This window comes from Chiloscyllium plagiosum, chromosome 34, assembly GCF_004010195.1.
Source record: "Chiloscyllium plagiosum isolate BGI_BamShark_2017 chromosome 34, ASM401019v2, whole genome shotgun sequence".
NCBI classification, from domain to species: Eukaryota; Metazoa; Chordata; class Chondrichthyes; order Orectolobiformes; family Hemiscylliidae; genus Chiloscyllium; species Chiloscyllium plagiosum.
The window spans coordinates 34739587-34767175 of record NC_057743.1 but is presented as its reverse complement, the minus strand read 5'-3'; the positions used below and the strand labels follow the sequence as shown (position 1 = coordinate 34767175).

The 27589-nt window shown below is 46.9% G+C and overlaps 1 protein-coding gene across 11 annotated transcripts in view; it reads left to right on the top strand.

The window, feature by feature from the left end:
* The window catches only part of samd11 (sterile alpha motif domain containing 11), a 309440-nt gene that overhangs the window by 267157 nt on the left and 14694 nt on the right, over nucleotides 1-27589 (top strand). For 9 of the 11 annotated variants that reach the window (XM_043676145.1, XM_043676142.1, XM_043676144.1 and 6 more), the window contains 4 exons: nucleotides 2212-2327; nucleotides 4083-4161; nucleotides 5759-5803; nucleotides 5941-6644. In XM_043676145.1, coding sequence (XP_043532080.1) covers nucleotides 2212-2327; nucleotides 4083-4161; nucleotides 5759-5803; nucleotides 5941-6644 — 944 coding nt within the window. The remainder of the gene's footprint in view (nucleotides 1-2211; nucleotides 2328-4082; nucleotides 4162-5758; nucleotides 5804-5940; nucleotides 6645-27589) is intronic. The other 2 variants (XM_043676146.1, XM_043676143.1) reach the window with 1 other exon arrangement.

The following is a 27589-nucleotide window of genomic DNA, read 5'->3' as shown; positions in this document are numbered from 1 at the left end:
TCTAATCTTCATGTCCTGCTGCTTTCCTAGCTGACATCCGTTCAGATCGGGAGGATTAACCCCAGTGGCTGTCTACTTGTCTGCTTGCTGAATTATCCATGTACATTGCATTAAAACGTGCAAGTTAATATCGGAACAGGAGGAGGCAATCGAGCTTTCCCCACCATTCAATAGTCTGATCAAACACTTTAATGCCTTTTATTCACCATATCCCCATAACTCCACTGGTAAAACAAGATCTCTCAATCTCTCTGTTAAACATGCACAAAGGCTGAGTCTTCTCTGCCCTCTCTAGTAGAGAATGCCAAAGATTCCTTTAAGGTGAAAGGAGAAAGATTTTAAAAAGACATGGAGGGCAATTTGTTTTTTAAACAGAGTGGTTCGTGTGTGGAATGAACTTCCAGAATAAGCACATGAATAAGAAATGTTTGCAGGGATATGGGCCAAGCAAAGGCAGTTAAGTTCGGGATTATACTGATTTGCAAGGATGTTGCCAGGGTTGGAGGATTTGAGCTATAGGGAGAGACTGAACAGGTTGGGGCTGTTTTCTCTGGAGCTTTGGAGTCTGAGGGGTGACCTTATAGAGGTTTACAAAATTATGAGGGGCATGGATAGGATAAATAGACAAAATCTTTTCCCTGGCTTGGGGGAGCCCAGAATTAGAGGGCATAGGTTTAGGGTGAGAAGGGAAAGATATAAAATAGACCTAAGGGGCAACCTTTTCAAGCAGAGGGTGATATGTGTATGCACTGAGCTACCAGAGGAAGTGGTGGAGGCTGGTACAATTGCAACATTTAAAAGATATTTGGATGGGTATATGAATAGGAAGGGTTTGGAGGGATATGGGTCGGGTGCTGGCAGGTGGGACTAGATTGGGTTGGGATATCTAGATGGCATGGACGGGTTGGACCAAAGGGTCTGTTTCCATGCTATACATCTCTATGACTCTATGACACAGGTTGGTTGTACCGAGGGGATCTGTTTTCCATGCTGTATGACTCTGACTAGAATCATTTCTTTGCATCCCTGATCAAAGTGGTATCCATCTTATTTCTAAACAGTCTCCCCAGGATTTGGATTCTCCAACCAGGAGGAACATCTACTCTGTTTATGGCTTTCAGATTTTTGGAAGTTTTAATGAGATCACCTCATAATTCTTTGAAACTGTAGAGAATAAGGTTTGCCCAGTCTCTTTCATAGGGCAGTCCCACTATTCCGGAATAAGTGTGTTAAACCTGGGGGTGGAAGCAGGCGCGTTAGCAATGTTTAAGGCATGTCTTGATAGACACGTGAACAGGACGCGAACAGAGAGATAGCAACTGCGCATGGGCAATAAGGAGTGGGTCTAAATAAGGGTTGATGGGCCTGGTCCTGTGTCACTTTGAATTATAGTGCATTCATGATAGAATCCATACAGTGTGGGCCCAGGCTATTCGACCCATTGAGTTCACACCAACCCTCCAAAAAGCATCCCACCTAGACCCAACTCAACCATCCCATCCCTGTAACCCTGCATTTCCCATGGCTAATCCACCTAGCCTGCACATCCCTAGACACTATGGGGCAATTTAGCATGGCCAATTCACCCAAACCTGCACATCTTTGGATTGTGGGAGGAAACTGGAGCATCCAGAGGGGACCCGCCCAGACACGGGGAGAATGTGTAAACTCCACACACAGTCACCCGAGGCTAGAATCGAACCTGGGTCCCTGGCGCTGTGAGGCAGCTGTGCTAACCACTGAGCCACTGTGCTACTCTGTTGTATCAATTGTATTGTTTGACCCTCCAGTCCTAAAGAAGGGTTGCACCTGAAACACTGAATTCTCCACCTCCTGATGCTGCCTAGTTTGCTGTATTCTTTCAGCCTACTGCTTGTCTATCTTTACTACAATCAATAATATATTTCTTCAATAAGGAGACCGAAACTCTGCACAGTATTCCAGGTGCGGTCTAACCAAACTCCGACACCATTGCAGCAAGACAAAGCCACCATTGTTGACAAATCCACATAGGGTGTAGCAGTACCAGGGGAAAAAGTGGCAGAATCAGGGCAGGTTTGTAGCTTATCGGCACTTAGCAAGGAGGAAGATTTGGAGCAGGGATTTGAAGGTGAAAAGCTAGAAGGGGGCAGTCACCAGTGCAAATGGCCACAGAAGTGACTGGAGTGTTGCGTAAAAATTAATTTTTTCTCTTTGTTTACTGCTTTGCAGGGAAATGTCGCACACAAACCCTTTGCTTTCACCTCAGAATGCACCTCACATCGCTTTAGGGCCTCATCTTAGGCCTCCATTCCTAGGAGTTCATTCGACCCTGTGCCAAACCCCAGGTAAGTGCCAAAACATGGAAATCTGCCTCCAGTGCTGTCAATAGTAGTTAAGTTCACACAGTATAATATTTTAGATATCTCTCTGATACAGGACTGTGGTTGGGACATTTTATAATTTTTTTCTGTTTCGTGGGATTCCAAAGTGGTTGCTATAGCAAGGCCAATGCTTTTGCCCGTCCCTAATTGCCCTTGAACTGAGTGGTTTGCTGCGCCATTCCGGCGGGCAGTTGAGAGTCAACCCTGTTGCCGTGGGTCTGGAGTCACATATAGACCAGACTAGATGAAGGACAGCAGACTACATTCCTGACAGAACATCAGTGAACCAGACCCGATGATGATTGTCATGGTCACGGCAACTCAGATTTATTCCAGAATTGCTAATCGAGTTCAAATTCCATCAACAGTTGTGGCAGGATGTGAACTCATGTCTCCCCAGAGCTGGACTCTGGATTAATTAATTTAGTGATGTTATCACTGTGCTATTGTCCCCCACTGAGTCAGGAGGCCCAGGCTTCAGTGGTGAATGGTCTATTGAATAAGCCCTCACATTCCAGGCCGGTGCATGGACTGATTGTGGGAAGTCTTAGCCAGGAAACAATCTGGGTGAGGGAGAGGGAATGTAAAATTTCATGATACGTGTGAGGATTCCACTGTTCTAGCAATCTCCACATCTACCAGAACCTAATTGGGCAACTTTAATGAGATGCGGCAGTATAGAATGTATAAAGCGTATTTGCCAGTAACTCCTACAAACGTGTTTTGTATACCTGATATGAATTATTAATGACTGGAATCCAGCAAACCCAGTGAGCAGTTTGCATAGGGGACGGACCTCACACCAGTCAGGCAGTTTCTGCTGGTGCTTGTTATAAGGGGAAATGTTAGGAGAGTCCTTGACTCTGCCTCAAACAGTGAAGGGTATAGTCCCCCTGAGCCTCTGGTATAGGCAGCTGGGCTATCAGGCTGTCTTCAGCACCGCACTGGGAGACTGGGCCTGGATTAATGGCTTCATACATCCTCCTCAAGCAATTAATTGACGGCAAAGAATCACCAAAAAATGAGTGATTGTAAAATCCCACCCGGAATGTTAATGGGAGTGGATTGGGTTTACAAGGGTAGATCCACCCGGAGTGTTAATGGGAGTGGATTGGGTTTACTAGGGTAGATCCACCCGGAGTGTTAATGGGAGTGGATTGGGTTTACTAGAGTAGATCACACCTGGAGTGCAAATGGAAGTTGACTCATTTTGCTGTGGTCGGCCACAGTGGATCAGGTTTGCCGTGGGAGGTCACAGTGGATCGGGTTTGCTGCAGTAGATCACAGTGGATCGGGTTTGCCGTGGGAAATCACAGTGGATTGGGTTTGCCGTGGGAGATCACAGTGGATCGGGTTTGCCGTGGGAGATCACAGTGGATCGGGTTTGCTGCAGTAGATCACAGTGGATTGGGTTTGCTGCGGGAGATCTCAGTGGATCGGGTTTGCTGCAGTAGATCTCAGTGGATCGGGTTTGCTGCGGGAGATCTCAGTGGATCAGGTTTGCTGCAGTAGATCACAGTGGATCGGGTTTGCTGTGGGAGATCACAGTGGATCGGGTTTGCTGCGGGAGATCTCAGTGGATCGGGTTTGCTGCAGTAGATCTCAGTGGATCGGGTTTGCTGTGGTACGTCAGGCAGAATGTCGACTGTCTAACTGGAGGTGTGAAGGTGTTTGTTTGTTCTCACTGATTGATTGCTGACCCCTGAACTGCCGTTGCAGGTTATGGTTTCTTACAGCCAGCCCAGGCTGAAATCTTTGCACGACAGCAGGAAATGCTCCGGAAGCAGAACCTGGCAAGGTAAGCTCAGTACTCAGAGAGGCTGCTGGGGGTGGGGGTCAGCCAGATGTTTCCTGTTGATCACAAGCCGCGAAATGCCTGTGGTCAATAACTGGGTGCCTCTTGTACCTGCCACCGCCTGCCAGAAGCTGCTATCAGTCCCTCTTTCAGTCTCTGCCTTTACTGCTGGAACAACCAGGCTGTATCAAGGCAGCAATATTAATATTCCTGAAAGCACTGTGTCATTTTCAGTGTCTCTTTGTCTGCCCTGAACATCGCAAATTGCTTACAACCTGTGGCCCCCTCAGTCTGCGTTTCCCTGGAATAATCCCAGAGGAAACCAGTCCTTTCAGCCCACTTGATCAGAGCTGGCGTTTACCCTATTCTGATCTCCTCCCATCCCATTGATGTGATCTTTTCTTCCTATCTCCCTCCTGCATTTATCTAGTTTCCACTGAAATGCATCTGTTATTTGTCTTCTGCTGCTCTCTGAGAGAGCAATTTCTCCTGAATTCTTCACAGAAAATAGGAACAGGAGTAGGCCATTCGGTCCGCCGAACCAGCTCAGCCATTCAGTCACTTGTTCCTACTTTCTCCCTGTGGGCTTTGGCACTCAGACTGCTGGTAGGACCTGTCCATTCTCCTACCGCAATGCCAGCATCATTCTAGCAGGCCATAGGACTGCTCTCTCAATAGAGAGAGACAACTGGGGTGGTGATTTAACCTGAGGGTCACCACGTCTTGGGTGAGGCTGAGAAGGTGGGACATTCGTGGTAACATCAGCTGGTGTAGGAACTGAGCCCACACTGTTGGCATCACTCTGTCTCACTAGCTAGCCAACTGAGCTAACCAGTCCCTTTAACAGGTAAGCACCAACCAAACAAGGTCACCGGGATGATAAAGAAAATCTTGCATTTGTATAGAGCCTTTTACAGTCTTTATAACCACACAAACATTTACCAGGTGTAGTCACTGTGGTTACATGGGAAACGTGATAATCAATTTGTGCAAGGCAAGCTCTCACAAGCGGAAAATGTGATCACGTGTTTCCACCATGTTGAATGAGGGTTAAAGAATGATTCTAGACGCCTGGTCTATCTCACCCTTCTCCCCTTCAAAGCTGTGCTGTGGGATCATTTACATCTCCCTGAAATGGCGAGGCACGCCCTCGATTTAGTGTCTAATCTGAGACCTCAGACAGTGCAGTGTCCCCTCAGTGCTGCTCCAGAGTGTAAACTCAGATGATGTGCCCAAGTTCCCGGAGTGGGACTTGAACCCACGATTGTCCTGGCTCAGGAGCGAGAGCGCTACCAACCTGACGCTTGTGGGTGCTGGAGACCTGGCTCAAGAAATGTGCGTTTCAGTGGACTGGTGGCTCCAGTTGATCTACTGGAAAGACTAGATCAAGTGGGTAAAGGCCTTTCTTTATCCCAGAGGATCTTGTGACAGTTTACCAATACCGTATTGTGTTTCGGTTATCTGACGCGTACTGTTTCTGCTGACTGGGCACCAAGAGTGTCCTGTGTGGTAGTTGCCTGATGCTCTCAGCTCTGGCCACAGTGAATTTCCAACACCCTTGAGAGTTTGTAATTAATAGAATCATATTTTTTCACAACAGAAATGTCCCAGTGATCAGATTGGCTGCTGCGAAAGAACACCATGGGTATTGAGCTTTCCATCTGAATTATAGCAGAGATTTTAAGATGCTAGTCATTTTCTGAAAGCTTGCTTCTGGTAGTCGAATAATATTGAGGTTTTCTTTTCCCTTTTTGTTTTGTGTTTGTTCTCTCTTTCTTTCAGACTCGAGATGTCCGCTGAGCTCCTGCGTCAAAAAGAGTTTGAGAACATGCACAGGCAGCGGATTCTCGGAGCCGATCCTTTGTCGCTGCACTCCAGCTTGCCCCCGGACCACCCCGCCCTGCGGAGCATCCACGATGTGCCCGAGGGCCACCCGCTGCGCGAGGAGATCTCCCGCCGCAACGCTATGCTGGTCCTTCGACACAACACGGCCCCACTGCTGTCCCTCAACCACGCCGTGCCGGGCAACCCGCCCCCCAAGGAACCAGGGCGCAAGGGCTCCCGGAAGGTGGCCCACCACAGGACGGAGGCGCATGGCGCCGGTGAGGTCAAGGACCACCTTGAGGCGCGCGGCCGAGACGGGAGCGCCGACTGTAACGACGAGGAGATGAAAGACTCGGAGAGTGACCCCGAGGCGGGTGACGACAAGCCCGAGAACCTGAAGACCGAGGTGATCGGATCAATCCACGAACTCAAGGAGTGCAAAGAAGCCGCAAAGGCTTGTGAGAACATTAAGGAGATGCACGAGGCCACCGGTGTTGCTCAGAACCCCCCCTGTGTTTCCGTGGGCTCCGACTCTCCCAGCCACCTGCTGGGCTCCGCAATCGCTGAAAACAAAGCAAAATATCTCCCGTCTGCTCCAGCTCCACTCCCTCAGCCCCTGCCTTTTGGATTTCCGTACACAGCGAATCCTTACTTTCACACAGGTAAGCTCGAGTCAGCTGTGGTAAGACCTGTCCAATGAACTCCGGTCACAAAGGGCTCCAATTTGAAATGCTGAAGGAAGCTACAAATATTCCCATTGATAAAGATGTGCCGGGAATTGACCTTGCGGTTCACTTGCATTGCCATGGTTTTGCTGAGTTTCTCCACTTGATGAGTATTTCCATCATTTATATAAACGATTTGAATGTGAACATTGGAGAAAGTGAGGACTGCAGATGCTGGAGAGTCACAGTCGAAAAGGCTGGCGTTGGAAAAGCGGAGCCGTTCAGGCAGCATCCGAGGAGCAGGAGAATCGATGTTACCGTGCGTAAGCCCTTCATCAGGAATTGAAGGAGACATTCCTGATGAAGGGCTTATGCCTGAAACGTCAATTCTCCTGCTCCTCGGATGCTGCCTGACCTGCTGCACTTTTCCAACGCCAACCATTTTGACTGTGAATATCGGAGTTATTCTTAGTAAGTTTGCAACTGACACCAAAATTGGAGGTGTAGTGGACAGTGAAGAAGGTTATTTATGTGTACAATGGGACTTTGATCAAATGGGCCAATGGGCCAAGGTGTGGCATATTGATTTTAATTTAGATAAATGCGATAGGACAAATCAGGGCAGGACTTATTCACTTATTGATGGGGCCCTGGGAAGTGTTGCCGAACAAAGAGACCTTGGAGTGCAGGTTCATAATTCCTTGAAAGTGGAATCTCAGGTAGATAGGGTGGTGAAAGAAGTGTTTGGTATGCTTGTCTTCATTGGTCAGAGTATTGAGTACAAGAGTTGGGATGTCATGTTGTGGCTGTACAGGACATTGGTTAGGCCACTGTTGAAATATTGCGTGTAATTCTGGTCTCTCTCCTATTGGAAGGATGTTGTGAAACTTGAAAGACTTCAGAAAAGATTTACAAGGATGTTGTTGGGATTGAAGGTTGCTACAGGGAGAGGCAGAATAGGCTGGGGGTGTTTTCCCTGGAGCGTTGGAGGCTGAGGGGTGACGTTCCAGAGGTTTATAAAATCATGGAGGGCATGGATAGGGCGAACAGCCAAGGTCGTCTTCCCAGGGTAGGGGAGTCCAAAAATAGAGGGCATAGGTTGAAGGTAAGAGGGGAAAGATTTAACAAGGACCTGAGGGGCAATTTTTTCACAGAGGGTGGTACGTGTATGGAATGAGCTGCCAGAGGAAGTGGTGGAGACTGGTACTACTGCAACATTTAAAAGGCATCTGGATGGGTATATGAATAGGAAGGGTTTGGAAGGAGATGGGCCGGGTGCTGGCAGGTGGGACGAGGACAGATTGGGATGTCTGGCTGGCGTGGACGAGTTGGACCGAAGGGTCTGTTTCCATGCTGTATGTGACTCCCACATGTCCAGCCCTCAGTCCCCCTCTCAGCTGACCAGTCTGGGACGGTCAAGCGTTGTTCAATCTCAAACTACTGCAGCTGAATCAGTTTTTGTACTTAATCTACCCACTGACCTCCTTACTTTTCAACCAACCAGTAGACAGGGTTTTTGATGGTCCCTGCTATCTCCCAGTGTCAAACCAATTGGGATTTGAAAACCTGACTGGTCTATATGATTCATTACTGCAGTTGCTGGTTCAATTAAGTGCTAACATATTCAGATAGATCCTTTTTAAACAAACCAGAATGTTCCCAATGACCAGGTCACTCAGGGTAACTTGAGTGGAGCATTCCACTTGTTGGTCAAGTCTGTTTGGCTACCATTGGGGCGGCACGGTGGCTCAGTGGTTAGCGCTGCTGCCTCACAGCGCCAGGGACCCGGGTTCAATTCCAGCCTCGGCCAACTGTCTGCGTGGAGTTTGCACATTCTCCCCGTGTCTGCTTGGGTTTCCTTTGGGTGCTCCGGTTTCCTCCCACAGTCCAAAGATGTGCAGGTCAGGTGAATTAGTCATGCTAAATTGCCCGTAGTGTTAGTTGGATTAGTCAGGGGTAAATATAGTGGTGGGTGGGTTTCTCGTCGGTGTGAACTTGGGCTGAAGGGTCTGTTTCCACACTGTAGGTAATCTAATATTATAAGCAGCTATGTAGACAGTCTTTAAGATTGAGTTGCACAGGTTTAATGAGGTAAGGCCACCATAAGAATAGGGTAAGCAGGTAAATGGAGTCAAAATCCAGATCTCACTAAGGACCTCAATACTTCTGGGGTTTTGTACCTCTTTTAGGACTCCCTTCACCTGCAATTTCCAGACTTTCGCCACCCAAGCTTTCCACTACTTTATCACTCCAGATAAATTTCCTTCATGAGATAAGGAACTCCAAGAGTGTTGAGGTTCTTAATGTGTCACGTAGCCATGACTTCATCTAGAACAAACTCACAGAGTAACCTGGGGGTGCAAATGTTCAAATCCCACCATAGCAGCTGGGTGAATTTAAATTTAATTAAGAAAACTTGGACCATGGAGCTACCATCAATTAACATTATAAACCTTCCACTACGTCCTTTAGGGAAGGATATCTCCCATCCTTACTTGGTGTGGCTACATGAAACTCCAGGCCAAATTAATGTTATTGACCCCTAGCTGTCCACTGCAATGACCTAATCAACCACCCAGTTCAAGGGAAACTGAAGAATGGGTAACAAAGCTTGGCTTTGTCAGCAGTGGTCACATCCGTGAAAGAATAAATGGTTTTAGAAAATACTAATTTTTGAGGAACTTTAGTTCCACTTCTGCTCTCTCGGCGATACTGTGCAAGTTGTGGTTGGAACGAGAGTCTTTCCGTTCATTCTTTGTTCCCTGGTGCCCTCTGCCAATGCCGTAAAACCTGGTGTATCAGACAGCTTCTGTGCAATTGAATGATTGAGGGATAATCTCATTGCTGTAACAATTTGTTAATTTTTCAATTCTGGATTATTTCAAAAGTGGTGATAGATCCTGCTGCTTTTACAGTTTGTGATGGGTCTTTTTTTTAAACAATCCTCTGCCTACATTAATTTATGCTAAACTTCCTTTGTTCTTTCAGTAACTAAACAACATAGTCATGTTAAGAACAAGTTGGAGGCCATTCAGGTCGTCTAGCTTGTTCCAGACCATCTACCCTGCACCAGATCTTCTCTCAGCTGATCCAAAGTTCATGTCCAGTGAAGTGTTTGAAAAGGCGTTTGTTTTGAATGTTGACTGATCAGATATTCTTCTCTGATCCATCTCCAAATCTGTGAATGTTTGTTACATGCTGGAGATGCTGCAATTTATTGGCGATTCCTTATTGTCCTTGAGAAAGTGGGGGCACAGTGGTTAGCACTGCTGCCTCACAGTGCCAGAGACCCGGGTTCAATTCCCGCCTCAGGCGACTCTGTGTGGAGTTTGCACATTCTCCCTGTGTCTGCGTGGGTTTCCTCCGGGTGCTACGGTTTCCTCCCACAATCAAAAAAATGTGCAGGTCAGGTGAATTGGCCATGCTAAATTCCCTTAGTGTTAGGTAAGGGGTAAATGTAGGGGAATGGGTTGCGCTTCGGCGGGTCGGTGTGGACTTGTTGTGCCAAAGGGCCTGTTTCCGCACTGTAAGTAATCTAATCTAACCTAATCTAATCTATCTTGAATTGCTGTAGTCCTTATGGTGAGTGTATGGTCCGCTCCCACGGTGCTGTTAAGCAGAAAAATCCAGCCTGTTGACCCAGTGCAGGAAAACATTGGCGATAGCCGTGAAGTTGCGACAGTGTGAGAGACGTGGGGCTGCCGATGTTCACCTGCTGCTGTACTCCTTCCTGAGTGGTGGAGGTTTCTGGTTTGGGAGTTGCTGTAGTACGTCTTGTAGATACAACATGCTTCTGCCACTGTGTGACGTTCATGCAGAGAGTAGACGTTGAAGCCAGGAGATGGAATGCACGTGGGAGAGCAATTTAAATTTAAAAAAAAAATCGACTGTGAAGCATTTCTGGTCCTTTCAGTTGCAAAAGGGGTTTTGCCCCAATTACTAATTGCTGTAAAGACCAGTAGACTGCATTTTACATTGGTATTAGAAACTCAGTGCTTTAATAAACTCTTTTCCCCGGTCTGTACGTAGTTGCTGCAGTGTTACTGCCAGCCTCCTGATATAGATTATCAGATGTTAATACAGGTTAAGCATGGATTGGGGGATGTGCACTATTTAATATAATTGATGATGAGGACAAAAGATCAGGTTAAATGTCCAGTGAATTATTTTTTCTCTGGGAATGGAATAGTATAGATTGTAAACTCTCTGGGTATTTCATATCCTGGTGCTGCGTGCTTTCTCCGTGAACTATCTTCAACTGGCATCCAGTGGCACTGTTGGAATGCATTGATTTTTCAACTCTTCAGTTCTCTGGCTGCTGTTTAACTTGATAGTAAGCGTGGGATTAGGCACGCTTTCGAGGAAGTAGCTCAGCCATTTCCAGGAAGTACACATGTTACAGGAGACCCTTTCCAGTCCAGTGCTGAGGAAATCCAAACTCTCAATGTGTGGTTCCTTTTTGAATGAGTCATTAAACTGCGATCCAGTCTGCCCTTTTAGCTGGCAATGTGAGATCTCACTGAGCAGTAAGACAGTTCCCTGAGTGAAATCTCCAACTGTTGCCTCCTGTGGTTTAGCCTGAAGGCTCCACTCACTCATAAGGCCATAAGACCTAGGAGCAGGAGTAGGCCATCTGGCCCCATCGAGCCTGTTCCGCCATTCAGTAAGATCATGGCTGATCTTTTTGTGGATTCAGCTCCACTTACTCACCCTCTCACTGTATCCCTTAGTTCAATTACTGTTGAAAAATCTATCTTTGTCTTAAAAACATTCAATGAGGTAGCCTCAACTGCGTCACTGGGCAGGGAATTCCAGAGATTCAAACCCTTTGGGTGAAGATGTTCCTCCACAACTCAGTCTGAAATCTGCTCTCCTTTTATTTTGAGGCTATGCCCTCTCGTTCTAGTCTCTCCCACCAGTGAAAACAACCTCTCTGCTTCTATTCTATCCCCTTTATAATTTTACATGTTTCTATAAGGTCCCCTTCATTCTTCTAAATTCCAATGAGTATAGTCTCCGTCTACTCAATCTGTCTTCGTACACCAACCCTTTCAACTCCGCAAGCAGGAGAAAGGGAGGACTGCAGATGCTGGAGATCAGAGTCAAAAAGTATGTTGCTGGAAAAGCACAGTAGGTCAGGCAGCATGCAAGGAGCAGGTGAGATAAATGAGAGCGGGTGAGGCTGGGAGGGAACGTGGCTGGGAATGTGATAGGTAGATGAAGGTGATAGGGTAGAGCAGATAGGTGGGAAAAAAAGATGGACAGGTAGGACAGTTCGAGGGCGATGGGGGATTCGAGCTGGGATAAGGAGGGGAGATGAGGAAACTGGTGAAATCCACATTGATGCCATGTGGTTGGAGGGTCCCAAGGCGGAAGATGAAGCGTTGTTCTTCCAGGCATAGGGTGGTAAGGGTTTGGCGGTGGAGGAGACCTAAGGTTTGCATGTCCTTGGCAGAGTGGGAAGCAGAGTTAAAGTGTTCAGCCACGGGGAGGTGGGGTTATTTAGTGCATGTGCCCCGGAGATGTTCTCTGAAACATTCCGCAAGTTGGCATCCTGTCTCCCCAATGTAGAGGAGACCACATCAGGAGCAACGGACACAGTAGATGACATAGGTGGAGGTACAGGTACAGGTTGGATGTGGAAGGATCCCTTGGGGTCTTGTACAGAGGTGAGGGAGTATGGGTGGGCACAGGGTTTACACCTCTTGTGGTGGCAGGGGAAGGTGCTGAGAGTGGAGGGTGGGCTGGTGGGGGGCATGACCCTAACAAGGGAGTCGCGAGGGAATGGTCTCTGCGGAAAGTGGATAGGGGTTGGGAGGGAAATATATGCCTGTTGTTGGGGTCCGTTTGTAGGTGGCGGAAATGGTGGAGGATGATGCGTTGTATCTGCAAGTTGATGGGATGGAAAATGTGGGCCGGGCCGGGGGGCGTGGTTCTGTCCTTGTTGCGTTGGGGATGTGGGATTCAAGGGCAGTGGTGCGGGAAGTGGAGGAGATGTGCTGGAGGGCATCATTGACCATGTGGGAGGGGAGATTGCGGTCCTTGAAGAAGGAGACCATCTGGGTTGTTCTGTGGTGGAATTGGCCCTCCTAGGAGCAGATGCAGCGGAGACGAAGGAATTGGGAGTAAGAGTCTTACCTGTCCATCTTCCTTTCTACCTACCTGCTCTACCTTCCTCTCCGACCTATTACCATCACCCCCCACACCTTCACCTACCTATCACATTCCCAGCTACCTTTCCCCCAGCCCCACCCCCCTCCCATTGATCTCTCAGCCCCCTTGAGCCTCCCCCACATTCCTGATGAAGAACTCATGCCTGAAACGTTGACTCTCCTGCTCTTTGGGTGCTTTTCCAGCACCATACTTACTCAACTCCAGACTCAACCGAGTGAACCTCCACTGCACCCCCTCCAGTGCCAGTATGTCACTTTCTCAAGGAAGGAGACTAAGACTGTACACAGTACTGCAGGTGTGGCCTCCCCACATATGTATTACCTTATACTACAACAATAGCTGCAATAATACCTCCCCGTTTGTAAACTCCATCCCTCTAGCAATGAAAGGACAATATTTCATTTGTCTTCTTAATTGCCTGCTGCACTCACAAACCAAGCTTTTGTGATTCATGCACAATGGCACCCCAGGACCCTCTGCACAGCTGCGTGCTGTAATTTTCACCATTTAAATAATAGTCCATTTTGCTGCAATTCCGACCAAAATGGATGACCTCTGAAGGCTGATGGGAACTATTATGAATGTGAGAAGTAGGAGGTAGAGCAGAATGTTTGGATGATCTTCTCCATTATTCTTATGGTCTCGCCATATCTCTTAGGTTTTTTCATACCCAAGACTAGAGCATAGATTTGTAGCTGTGTGCTGATTGGGAATCATCATGAACCTCCCCCCAATATCCGTGGTAGTTATCTGACATGGAGCAGTGCTGTCACGAGCTGGGTAGACTGGCCTCAGATTTAACCCCTCGCTGGCCAAGCGAACAACCCGAAGGAATCAGCCCCAGGCAGTCACACGTGAGATGCAGCCCAGAGATGCTCCAACCCCAGGCGTGAGCTCTCAGAAGACGAAACCCATTCTGTTTCTGAAAGCCTGGCCCACTGCATCTCCCGACATTGGGAGAGAATCAGAGTCTAATGTTTCAGTAGATATGGGAGCAGCAAGTCTAAGCATCCAGGGACATGATTTGGAGGTGCCAGTGTTGGACTGGGGTGTACAGAGTTAAACATTACACAAAACCAGGTTATAGTCCAACAGGAAGCACTAGCTTGCGGAGCGCTGCTGATGAAGGGGCAGCCCTCTGAAAGCTAGTGCTTCCAAATAAGCCTGTTGGACTATAACTTGGTAATGTGTGATTTTTAACTTTGTGCATCCAGGGACAGGTGATGACAAGAAGGCATCAGTGATATTTGATTTAAAATGATCTGTTGTTTGGGTTTGGCTTTGTAACTCTATGCCAGTACACAGTCCTGCCTGGTCTCATTTGGCAGTATTAATTAGGGTTATTAAAAATAGCTATCACTTTTATGGATTGATTGGAGAGGGCCTTGAGGATTGTTGTGATGGATTGCTGTACCAGGAGACACTTTCATTCAGGAAGAAGTAGGTTAAAGATTCCCCGCGTTAATGTCCTTAGCAGACAACTCGGAAGGACTTTCTGAATACTGGTTCTCCTGACACAGTTCCTGAACCTCCAGATCCACCTAGGAACCCTCCAACCACTCGGGATGAATGTAGATTTCTCCAGCTTCCTCATTTCCCCTCCCCCTACCTTATCTCAGTCCCAACCCCTGGATTCAGCACCGCCCTCTTCCCGATCTTTCCACCCCCACCCCCTCTCCGGCCTATCACCCTCGCCTCCTTCCACCTATTGTATTCCCAGCGCCCCTCCCCCAAATTCCACCCCCCCCTCACCTTTTATCTCAGCCCGCTTGGCACACCAGCCTCATTCCTGAAGAAGGGCTTATGCCCGAAATGTCGATTCTCCTGCTCCTCGGATGCTGCCTGGCCTGCTGCGCTTTTCCAGCACCACAGTTTTCAACTCTGGTCTCCAGCATCTGCCGTCCTCACTGTCTCCTCCAGATCAACCTGTCATTCCATGTTCAGTTACTTTTGAGTTGTGAGGTTTTGAGGGACAATCAGTCTCTGTGTGTCTGACCCACTGGGGAACAGACAGCAGACCAGTAAGGCATTGAAACCTTGACTTGGGAAACTCAATGATTCCACCAGTGAACAAATTGGACCTTTCTTTTCATGGCGTTTAGCAGTTGAATGGGGATCATGAGATTTTGAAAACCTTCCCAAGACGTCACTGTCATCCCTGAAATTCTAGACTATTTTGTGACAAACTCCATGGACAGTGCAACCTTGGGAGGGTTTGTCACCTTGGATTATTTCAACAGTAAAGCAGTAGAATCTCCTTTTTATTTAATGGCTTGATGATGAGAGATTGCAGTGTAGCTTGGTTCCTGATGATCAAGCGTTTTATGCTTTTGGGAAAGCAGTGTTGGGGTAGAAAGAAATAAGCCCAGCCTCTGTTGCCTAACTCATTAGCTACAGTTTGAAAAGTGCTGCAAAAGGATTGACTCTCAATAAGAAGGAGATTCAGCCGGTAGATGTGGTACCACTATTTGTTATGGACCAGACCAGGCCAGACCCCCTCAAAACATTTCAAGAAAGTAGCCCAGACCCTAACTTTTTTAGTTTTAAGCAGGTGTAAGGTGTGATGCAGTTGGTCAAACCACATAGTTTTCAATGAAACAATTTATTTACGTTTACCGAATGAAGCGCACACAAAAGAGAACAGAATTTAACCTCCCCGAAGGCCAAACAGATCATTCCAACTTCATTATGCTGTTCCAAACGCTTGCAACAATCCCCGTTACCAAAAGGTAAAATCAAACACGGGGTCTTACAGGAGAGATGGCAGAGAGAGGGAGGATCAGCATTCACCTGCTTCTGTGGGGTCCAGCAGCCTTTTTCAACTCTACTGTTTGCTAAAACCAAACCAAACCAGAGAAAAGCTGAGCTGGGAGAACTGGCCACTCCCCTTTCATCGTACAAGTGTTTTTTTTAAACTTACTGCCTCAGGCAGAAGGCTTTTATCTGTTAGCTATAATCAAATTGGCCCTGAAACCCTTCAACTTAGACTTTTCGGAGTCTGTGTCTTTCCTTTGAAAGAAAAACCAAGGACAACATAACCTTGTTAACGGAGCAGCGTTGTCTCAAATTCTCATTCCTGATAGGGATTAGCAGGAGGAGAAAGTGAGGACTGCATTTGCTGGAGATCAGAGCTGAAAATGTGTTGCTGGAAAAGCGCAGCAGGTCAGGCAGCATCCAAGGAGCAGGAGAATTGACGTGTCGGGCATGAACCCTTCTTCAGGAACGGGTTGGCAGGGCCTGGTTGATCCAGTATGTGGCAGAGGAAAAGCTTTTCAATGAGAAAATGCTCTTGGCTCACACAAGGTGACGTTCAGTGCACAATCCAGTTGGTTACAAGGGTTTGATAGACATTGTTACTATGAGGGAAACCTTGACGTTTGATCTTATTCCTCAGGGTCCAAACCTGTTCAATTGCCTGAGTCCATGTGACATCAATACGCTGGGTGGGGCTTAATGCACTCATCAACATTTATCCTTTCAGACCCATATACAAGACATTCCTGTGGGATAATAGCTGGGAGCTGTCGTTAGCTTTGAGACTCTATAACCGTGCTGTTCAGACAGGTCTGTTACTTTGTTGAAACTGATGCAAAAGTATTGTAGATCGTCCAGAGCTGCTTCAAGGAAGTGAGACTCTTGATGGCTCAGCACGTCATCTGATCTGTCAAGCCTCAATCCTCATTGTGGAGTTTAATAGGGCTTTGGTCTCAAGCTCCTTTAATGCTGCCTGCTCTGTTTCCTTCTCCTCGCTCATTAGAATAGGCAACAGTGGAATCCTCATCAGAGGCCCCACTCTGCTGTCTGTGTAATGGAAACTGCCATCCTTATCTGGTCTGGCCTAATGTGAATCCGGATCCACAGCAATGTAGTTGACTCTTGACTGCCCTCGGGGCAATTAGGGATGGGGAATAAATGTTGACCTAGCCAGTGCTGCCTTCATACCATGAATGAATTTTAAAATAAAGTTGCTGTAAAAGTCCATCTGTCATTGTGAGAAGGAAATCTGCACTCTTGGTCTGGCTGATTGATACTTAATTACTTACTGGTAATATACAACAAATAAATATAAGCCTGGAACAAGACTAGGGAAAACTATAGGCCCAATGTCTTTGAATGAAAGGTAAATGTAAAACTGATAATAGGAGATTGATCTTTTCACGAAGAGTGCCCAATTTCTGTGTTGGACTCCTGGGTTGATGATTCAAGATGAAAATTTGGGATTGGAGCTTTGATTGAGGTGTGTAAGTATAGGAATTTTATCGCTTGCATGGATCTGTGTTATAGGACTGACCAGCTTGGAGTGGGAGAGAGTCAGCAATGAGGGAAGCATCCATGCCTTTAATGGTTAATTTTCTGGCAACGTGTTGTGAAATGGAATGGCTGATGTGAGAGTAACTGGTGTGATGTATGGATGTATTCAGAACACAGTAGTGTGAGTCATAACCAATGTTGATGATTTATCACTATTTCAATATGGGAGCAGCGGATTATATCCCAGAAGGCACTTGTGTTTATATGTCTATTATCTTCCTGTGTGGTTTATGCTTTCTCCAAACATCAATCTCAACATTATAAATTTGGAATCAATTAAAAAAAAGTCAGCCTGTGGGTAAATGCTTTTGTCAGCGTGGTACTTGAGTCACAGCCAATAGCTGGACGGAAGCTGTATCCCAAGTTAGCTGATCTCAGCCAGTTTGGTGATCAAGTTGTCTATAGGTTTCAAGAATCGAAGGACTGAGTGCAGAGACAGGGAAGTGTTGTTGAAACTCTGGCCAGGCTATAACCGACACAATGTCCAGTTCTGGTCACACGTTTGGAGTGACCTTTTGGAGGGTACAGGAGTGATTTATCAGAAAGGTTCGAGGGATTTTTTTCTTCAAGATGTTGATGGAGAAACTGGACTTGTTGACCATAGGACGATGATAACATACAGGAGCAGGATTAGGCCATTCAGCCCATCAGGTCTGTTCAGTCATTCGATCGTGGGGGCTGCTATGTTTCTCAACTGCATTCTCCAGCCTTCTCCCTGCAACCCTTCGTTCCCTCACTAATCACTAACCTATCTATCTCTGTCTCAAATACAGTCAATGATGTGACCTTCACAGCCCTCTGCAGCAACAAGGGAACATTAGACTTGAGGTTTTGGGCAAGAGATACGTGAGATGAGGAAGAAATTTCTTTATACAGGAAGACATAATAAGCTGGGAATTGCTGGCATGTGAGAGTGGTGGAAGCGATGGTTGGTGATTTCTAAAGAAAATTGAATGGGCACTTGAGGGAAAATAAACTTTCAGAGGCCGTGGGAATTGAGCAGGGGCTGACTGGATTATTGTCTGAAGAGCCAGCATGTTCTCGATGGATCAAATGGCTCATTTTTGTGCCCTAATGCATCTGTGCCCCAGGGACAGTGATAGGGGAGGATAGAAATCGAACAAAGTTTATAGTCTTGGGCTACTACAGACAGGTACCAGTGGTGAGTCTGGTGAGGACAGTAATGCATGCTGCTCTGCAGCTGATTTACCTGCTGACACTGATTATAATGGACTTTCTCTCGGGCAAGGATTGCAGAGAGTGGGGGCTCCCAGAGGACCTGGGGCTGGTGCCTGTGGGTCAGTATTCCTGGAGACCTCCTTTTTCAGAAAAAGAGAGAAACTCTGTCCGTAAAACAAACCTGTTCTGAACTGTAACAAAACCAGAAACTGCTGGGAAAAAACTCAGCAGGTCTGGCAGCACTTGTGGAGAGAAATCAGTCAACATTTCAGGTGGAGTGACCCTTCCTCAGACAGCCTTCCTGTTCCAAACATGTCCTGAGCAGGTCTTCCTCAGAAACCTGGACTTCTGCAGCAGCTGAAATGTATACGATTTTCTCTCATGTTGCTTCAAAGAGTCAGAAACAGAATCTGGATGGAGTCAAAGGTGCGACTCTTGTGGATAGTCTGAAGCTTAGTCAGAGATGGGATTTGCCGGGGGGTCTTAGATGGGGCGAGAGTGGCAGAAAGCTAGAAGGGTTCAGGGCAAGGATTTCAGAGTGTGGAGCCTTGGCAACTGAAGGCAAGGCCACAGGAAGTGGGACAACAGGAAAGGTCAATCGATACAGATGGAGCGTCAGGTTCGGAGAGATCACAGAGGGTTTGTAGTGCTGATGGAGGTTAACATAAATGAGAGAAGGGCAAAACCCAGAGACGTTTAAACATAAGTTGGATGAATGTTGAAAGGATGAGAGGAACGAAAACTAGGGGACACAGATTAAATATCAGGGGACTACCATTTAAAAGGGAGATGAGGAGTTTTTCCTTCCCTGAAGGTTGAGACTCAGTGGAATTCTCTACCCTGGAGAGAGGTCATTATTATTTAAGATGTGGAGGAGCTGGTGTTGGACTAGCTAGTGCTTCCAAATAAACCTGTTGGACTGTAACTTGGTATTGTATTTTTTTTTAAGGCAGCAGTATGTAGAATCTATAGGTATTGGGGTTAGGTGAGAATGCGGAGTTGAGGCAACAGTCCGATCAGCCATGATCTTGTTGAGCAGCGGAACAAGCTCTGCGGGCTGAATGGCCCCTACTGCCATACTACGTTTCGGGCCATTGAGGTGCCGGTGTTAGACTGGGGTGGACAAAAGTCAGAAGTCACACAACGCCAAGTTGGTCACCTGATGAAAGAGCAGCTCTCCAAGAGCTTGTGATTTCAAATTAACCTGATTTGGAGATGGCAGTGTTGGACTGGGGTGGACAAAGTTAAAAATCACGCAACATCAGGTTATAGTCCAACAAGTCTAATTGGACGCACTAGCTTTTGGAGCGCTGCTCCCACCAACCACCTGACGAAGGAGCAGTCCTCCAAAAGCTTGTGCTTTCAAATAAACCTGTTGACTATAACCTGGTGTCGTGTGTGACTTCTGCCGAGGTCATAGAGGACGTGGGTGTTGGAGGCTGTTGAATCTGAAGGTGACAAAGGCGGTGGCTGGGATTTGCTGCAGCAGAGAACCGAGCCACGTGTGTTAATGAGGTGGAAGCGGAGAGACGACATGGTGACGAGCCTACGGGCACTGGACATTCAACTCCCATTTGAATGGAACACTGACATTGTGAACAATGTGCTTCAGTTTGTGAGGCAGTGACCAGTGAGAGTCTTTTTTGATGTATCTTGAAGATAGTGGCTTTGGAGGAAATTGTAGCTCATTTGGGAGTTGGTATCAGAAGAACAGAGACAATGATGTGGTTGAAACATGTGTTGGGGAGATGCAGTTGAGTGCTTTCTGTGCCCATTCATTGGATGTGGGTGTTGATGGCAAGGCTGGCATTTGTTGCCAATCCCTAATTACCCTCCAATTGGTTTCTTTGTTCAGCCATAGCAGAGAATTGGTTACATTGTTTGGGTCTAGAGTCACATGAAGGCCAAATTGACTGTAGATCTCCCCATGTAAAGAAACTCCGTGAACCAGATCTTTTGTGCGAAAATCCAAAATGGTTTCCATTCCAGGTTTATTAATGAAATTTAAGCTCTACTTGGTGCTATGGTGGGATTGAACCCATGTGCCCAAAGCATTAGTAGTCTGTTGATAATGCCAGTACACTGCTATCTCTGCTTGTCTAACTGTGACAGCTGAACCCAGGTCTGTACACTGTTTAGCTTCAGGGGGTGGGGGAGTGATGAAGATGGGCTGTCAGCAAGTAGTCCATATCTGTGCAATCTCAGCTTGTCAGTGTCCTGAAGAGAGCGAAGGGTGACTAATGTGTGGGGGAGGTTAGGTTAAATAAAATGTTAACTTTCCATGTGGCTATTGATCTGTAGAAATAAATGCCAGGCATGATTGGGGTTAGAAAAGGAAACTCAATACTTGTAAATACTCTCTGAGACCTGGTAAATGGTTCTAAACACCGTCTTATAATGAAATTTATAACAAAAAAGCGGTTTCCGGTTTGACAGGTTTTGTAAGCAGTCATATGTCTCCTTGCTGGTAAAAGGAAAGTGACAGGTGAAAATAAGGAGTAGCAGTGTTCGCAAAATGTCAATACTTAATCCAACCCTGTTCCATTCAGGGTAAGTCGGATTCCAGATGTAAATCAACGCAGTTGCTTGGTGAATCAGTACAATGTTTGAAATGTAAACTCACTTTTGGCTGGCTTCTCACCATTCTGGATGGGACTCACTGACCAGATGTATAACCAGCCAGAAAGGGAGGTGGTTTTAGTTTCTGTTACAGAATCCTCCCTTCCCTGCTGCGCGTCAGACCCTAACTCTCTCTACAGGTGCACTGAAACTTCCAGTTCCTGGGTGTCTGGCTCCACTATACACAGGGTCTTTGTTAGCCCAGTCTCTTGACACTGCGAGCCATTCTCAATGTATCCGGGTTCATACTGTACACACGCTGGGTAGTGAGCTACTCAGACTGCGATATCTCCTCCCTTATCCTCAGAGTCATTGAGTATAGTAGCACATCAAGGGGAGAGGAAAAGCAGAAGATGGGTGGAGTAAAAGGAGCCATTATTATGGAGTTGCCTGGAGCTTAATCAGAGATGGGTTTTACGGAGTGTTTCAAATGGGGCAGGGTAAGCGGTAAGATGGTAAGGTTTAGAGCAGAATGTGGTGTCTCAGCAGCTGTAGGAGAGGCCACGAAAGGAACAGCAGGCTGAATGGCCTCTCTCTATTCTGGTCTCGGGTAACTGATGGCCATGCACTACCCAAGTTCCAATCAGCCAACGTTGCGCAGACCCGCAAGTGAACCCAGTCTGTGTAACTCATACCTGGTTAAGGGGAGCTTGGTGTGTGGTCGGTATCATCAGCATGTGACAGGCTTGATAGAGACATGGGTCTCTCACCATTCAACCCCACTGGCATTTCAGGGATGTTTCAACCCTCCTTTTACCCCGGTTTCAATTTTAAGATTGTCCTTTAGAGATCCCATCCGAACAGCCAGAGATGACACCTTTCCAGTGGGACAGGCAGTTCCCTGAAACAAGAGCTGGCCTTAAACACGCTAACAGGTGACACTTAGGGTCACAGAGATTCACAGCATGGAAACAGACACTTCGGTCCAACTCATCCATGCCGACCACATATCCTACATTAATCTAGTCCCATTTGCCAGCATTTGGCTCATATCCCTCTAAACCCTTCCTATTCATAAACCCATCCAGATGCCTTTTAAATGATGTAATTGTACCGCCTCCACTACTTCATGTGGCAGCTCATTCCATACATGCTCCACCCTCTGCGTGAAAAAGTTGCCCCTTAGGTCTCTTGTAAATCTTGCCCCTCTCACCTTCAACCTATGCCTTCTAGCTTTGGACTCCTCCAACATTGGAGAAAAGTCCTTGGCTATTCACCCTTTCCATGCCCCTCATGATTTTATAAACTTCTATAAGATTTATTCATGCCCCTGAACTTCTGAAGCTCCGTGGAAAATAAGCATCCTGTCAACACATCCCTCTTAGATTGAGTCAGGATGGATAATTTTAATGAACCTGTTCTCAAATCTTGTGACACACATCTGGAGTAGGTCAGACTTGAACTTGGGTCTCCTGCATCAGAGGTAGGGACAATACTTCTGTGTCACAGGAGTCCTCAAAGCAACATTGAAATGGGAAGGACCTGTTCACTGAGTCAAGGATAAATGCTTTCTAATCAACCTATTCAAAGCTGTAGTCATACACCACCTTGGGACTTGAACCCAGGTCACCTGGCTCAGAAACAGGGACGCTACCACTGTGCACAATAATGCTTCTGAGTCAAGGAAAAATAGATTGATACAATGCCACACAGCTGCCTATGGTCGATTGTTTCAAAAAGTAATCAATGATTCTCTCATTTAGCGGTGGGCTCTGGTAACTGCTTTCTGAATGATGCATGCATTAGGTACCTCTGTACAACACCGCAGAGGGGAAAAACAAATCACCAAGTGGGTGTCAGACATTAATTGGCCGACACACTTGCCGGAAACCAACCCATTTTATTTCAATCCCTCATCCTGACACTTAAGAAATCCCAAGTGCAGTGCATTCAAAAGTGAGTCCAATATTGCTCAACGTTAAGCTGCAGAATTTCCCTTATGAAAAACCTTGCTGAACTAACCGGTTTTAATTATATGGTCTTTTTGCTGAGTAGAATTTTCTTTCTTAAACCTTTACAGCGGGGACAATGGTTTGTTGGCATGAGTTAGCCCACTGACTCCTGATTAGCTTAGAAAAATAATGCCAGTGGCCTTTTTAATGAGGCCTGTGACAATGCTTTGTTTTCAAGAGGAAAAGAGAGACCCAGCAAAGATGAGGTTGAAAGAATGAGAGCAGCTCTTGTCGGGTTTCTCGTCTTAGTCGAGGAAAGCTGACGGAAACATGCTCTTGTCCCTACGCCTTCAGAATCCACATCTAATTTGCTCCAACAGACCAGCAGCACGGCAGGTCTGGACGCAAGTTTGTGAGTGCAGAGCTTTGTGGGAGCTGTGCTAAGGTCATTGAGAAGGAATGGTGCTGTGGTCCCAGGAGGGGATATGATTCACTGCCTCAAGCTGAAGAACTTTTTCCACCACCCCCGGGTCATGCAGCAGGACACGTTAGAAAAAAATAAAAGCAGTGTCAGAAGATTTACCTTTTATACATCCTCCTCAGCCTTGGAGTAAACGGCAGAGACTTGAGTTGTTTCTGAATCCGAGTTAACTCTTTACTGTCTCTTTAAATCTGAGGTAGATAAATTTTTGTTATCAAAGGTATGAGGGATAAGGATCAAATACATTAATGGGCGGCACGGTGGCACAGTGGTTAGCACTGCTGCCTCACAGCGCCAGAGACCCGGGTTCAATTCCCGCCTCAGGCGACTCTCTGTGTGGAGTTTGCACATTCTCCCCGTGTCTGCGTGGGTTTCCTCCGGGTGCTCCGGTTTCCTCCCACAATCCAAAAAAATGTGCAGGTTAGGTGAATTGAACATGCTAAATTGTCCGTAGTGTTAGGTGAAGTAGTAAGTGTAGGAGTATGGGTCTGGGTGGTATACGCTTCGGCGGGTCGGTGTGGACTTGTTGGGCCGAAGGGCCTGTTTCCACACTGTAAGTAATCTAATCTAATCTAATCTACAGGTACAGGAAGTTCGGCCACAGATCAGCCTTGATCTCATTTGAATGATGGAACAGACTTGAGGTGCTGAATGGCCTACTTCTGTTCCTATGTTATTTTCATTTGTTTATGTGCAGTGAGTGAGGCTGGCTGGGTTATCATTCCAAGTTGCCTGTTTCACATTCCACCTGGTGTCCACTGTACATCCACAGTGTGGTCAGGGAGAGGGCTACAGGATTATGACCCAGCGTCAATGAAAGTGCGCGATATAATTCCAAGGCAGGATAATGCATGTCTCAGAGGGGAATAAATTGAGTTTGATAGTGTAATTGCTATCACATCCTTCCAGGTAACACCTTATTTTTCCTCTCCGCTCTGCCCCACTCCTAGAGACCCTGATTTGTTGTGCATTTTCACAAGTGGCTATTATCTAACAACATTCTGAAAGTTATTCTTTCACTCTCTCGCTCTCCTCTTTTGCATGCATGCACAACATGCACACACACTCGCATGCGCACACGTTCTCACGCACACATGCATATGCTCTCTTGCTTATGCACCAACTAGCAGACGTGCACGCACACACATGTACACACACACTCTCACAAGCACTCACTCTTACGTGCACACTCTCTCACACAGAGGCACACATTTTGAACTATCTCTTGATAGTGATCAGTGCTGGCACACCTGGGTAATTTTGGTCTCTTTGGCTCTGAGGTACTGAGTTTAATTATTCAGCCTTGGAAGAGATCAACTACCTCAGTACAGACCCAGAATGTCCTGGAGTGTGTCTCTTGGTGCCACATTGTGTATTGGCACTGGGCCAGTGGAACAGCAGGGAGCATTTCATATTAATGTTCATTGCCGTTTCTAAAGCCCATGCCTCCCCTACACCACTCTGCTGCCTCACTGTGCTTTAACACATTGTCTGTCCCTCCCACAGTAATTGAGAAACCCTACAATGTGTCCTTTCTGCAAGGGTTTGTATGCCTGCCAAAGACCGATTATACCTTGCATCAAATGCCTTATCAAGGACATAAATGCACATCTCGCTTTCCAATTTGCAGGTGCCCTGTTTGAAGGAACTGCTTGTCAATGGGGCAGCAATTTATTTAAAAAGGCCCCCTGGTAAATGAAAGGACAGAGACCAGAGTGTTTAAACTGGCCTCATCGATCTGCCACAGAGTTAAACAGCAGTTTGCATTTCGCTGTGTTCTTTTCTTAAAGAAAAAAGAAAAAGCCTAGAACAGAGTGCCTTTCTCCTTTCCAAAATCAGGACATCGAATCAGTCCAAACCACAAAATGTCTCACTCGGTCGCTTTGCTGATAAAAGCGAGCCGGAAGGAAACAGGCAGCAGCATTGAGTGAGGAAGTGGCCAGTTCTTTTTATTTTGAAGCCAAGGGTGACCTCGTGAGATCCCTGTGGATCACACACACGCTGGCAGCAGACAGCTAACTAGTTTCGTATGTGCGGGGATTCGACCTAGAGGAATTGATTTCACTTTGACTTCCTCCGCTCAGTAAACCACAGGAGAGCCTCTGCCACTGCAGCAGGAATTACTGTGCAGGCAGCTGTGCACAAATACAAGGAAGAGCTGAGACTCGTGAGTGGACTGAGGGGGTGAGGAGTCACCTTCTCATTTGTCATTGGCAGCAACTCTTCGCAAACTTGTCTTCTCTGATTTCACCTTCCCCCTTTTTTTGCATCACCCCACTCCTCACACGGGTGGTTTGTTGGATAAGATGTGTGTGGGAAGGATGTTTCCTCATGTGAAGCAGTCCACAGTGAGGGAGGCACCCTGTTAAGGATCAGGGACTGTCCATTCAGGCCTGAGCTGAGCAGATTTGGTTTCCCTCAGAGGATTCTGTGACTTTACAACACTCTGCCCTGGAAGATAGTGGCTGGGGCTCGTACAAATATTTAATTGGGAGTTGGATAATTGTTGGGGAGGCGAAGACCTACTGGTATTATTGCTAAACTGTTAATCCAAAGATTCAGGTAGTGTTCTGGGGGCTGGGTTCACTAATGTCCTTAAAGGAACTAAACTGCCACCCAAACCTGGTCTGACCTACATGTGACTCCAGACCCACAGCAACATAGTTGGCTCATGGGCAATAAGTAATGACCTGGATAGTAACACCCACATCCCGTGAATGAGTTTTTAAAAAATCTTGTGTGGCAAAGGAGTGCAAGGTTATCAGAGTAGATGCCAGTGTGAGATTCAAAACATAAACAGGTCAGCTGTGATCTTATGGGACCATACACACGTGGCAATTACTTCACACAGAGGGTGGTAGGTGCCTGGAACACATTGCTGGAAAAGCGCATCAGGTCAGGCAGCATCCAAGGAGCAGGAGAATCGATGTTCGGGCATGAACCCTTCTTCAGGAATCAGGAAGGCTTGTGCTTCTTTCTCCTTGGATGCTGCCTGACCTGCTGCGCTTTTCCAGCAACACATTTTCAGCTCTGATCTCCAGCATCTGCAGTCCTCACTTTCGCCTGGAACACATTGCCAGCAGAGGTGGTAGAGGCAGGCATGGTAAATTCATTTAAGATGCATCTGGACAGATGCATGAGTAGGTGGGGAGCAGGGGGATACAGATGCTTAGGAATTGGGCCACAGGTTTAGACAGTGGATTTGGATCGGCTCAGGCTTGGATAGCTGAAGGGCTTGTTCCTGGGCTGTAGATTTTCTTCGTTCTTTGCTCTATGGAATGACAGAGCACGCTTGAAGGAGTGAATGGCCTCCTGCTCTGACCTTGCATGCTTGTATATTCCCTCCTCGATCATAAATGTGGCGACTTGCTCTGGAAATGCAATTTCCACAGCCACTGGGAATATTCCAGGACTTTGCTCAGTGGCCCTTTTTGTTTCTACCAGTTGACCCAGTTATTGGACTGTGGGGGAATCACAATGCAGCACTGTCCTGTTGCATTTGAGACCAGCACATTGCACACTCCAGCCACTGCATGACCATCAGAGCAAGAAATCTGGCTGTTGTACCAATATAACTACTCAAAAAAGCTTCCCCCTCCCCCACTCCACACCCGTGCACTTACCTTACTGGGTGCTGAGGCATCCAGTTACATTTCTGGTGAATATTGGCAGTATCTGTATTCTGCTTGGGGTGTACTCCATTGTAATTTGAGAAGAATGGGGCTCACCTTGCATTGGCCTCACGTTATGTCTTGGTTGGCTGGACCAGCAATTATAGAGTAGCCATAGAGAAAGTGGGAGTGAGCTGCTTTCTTGAACCACTGCCCTTTAGACCCACAGTGCCCTTTAGGAGGCAGTTCCAGGACTTTGACCCAGTGACAGTGGCAATATATTTCTAAGTCAGGATGGTGAGTTGCTGGGAGGTGAACTTGCAGGGGGTGGGGTTTCCATGTTTCTGCCGCCTTTGTCCTAGATGGAACTGGTCATGGGTTTGGACGGTGTTGTCTAAGGAGCCTTGGTGAATTTCACACTGCTGCGACTGAGCATTGGTAGAGAGAATGGATATTTGTGGATGTGGTACCAATCAAGCGGCTGCTTTGTCAGGAATTGTGTCATGCTTCTTGGGTGTTGTTGGAGCTGCACCTGTCCAGGCAAATGGGGAGAGTGTTCTAGTGTTCTATCCCCCTCCTGGCTTGTGCCTTTTTGGTGGTGAGCAGGCTTTTGGGGGGGGGGTCAGGAGGTCAGTGACTCACTGCAGTATTCCCAGACTCTGACCTGTTCTTGTA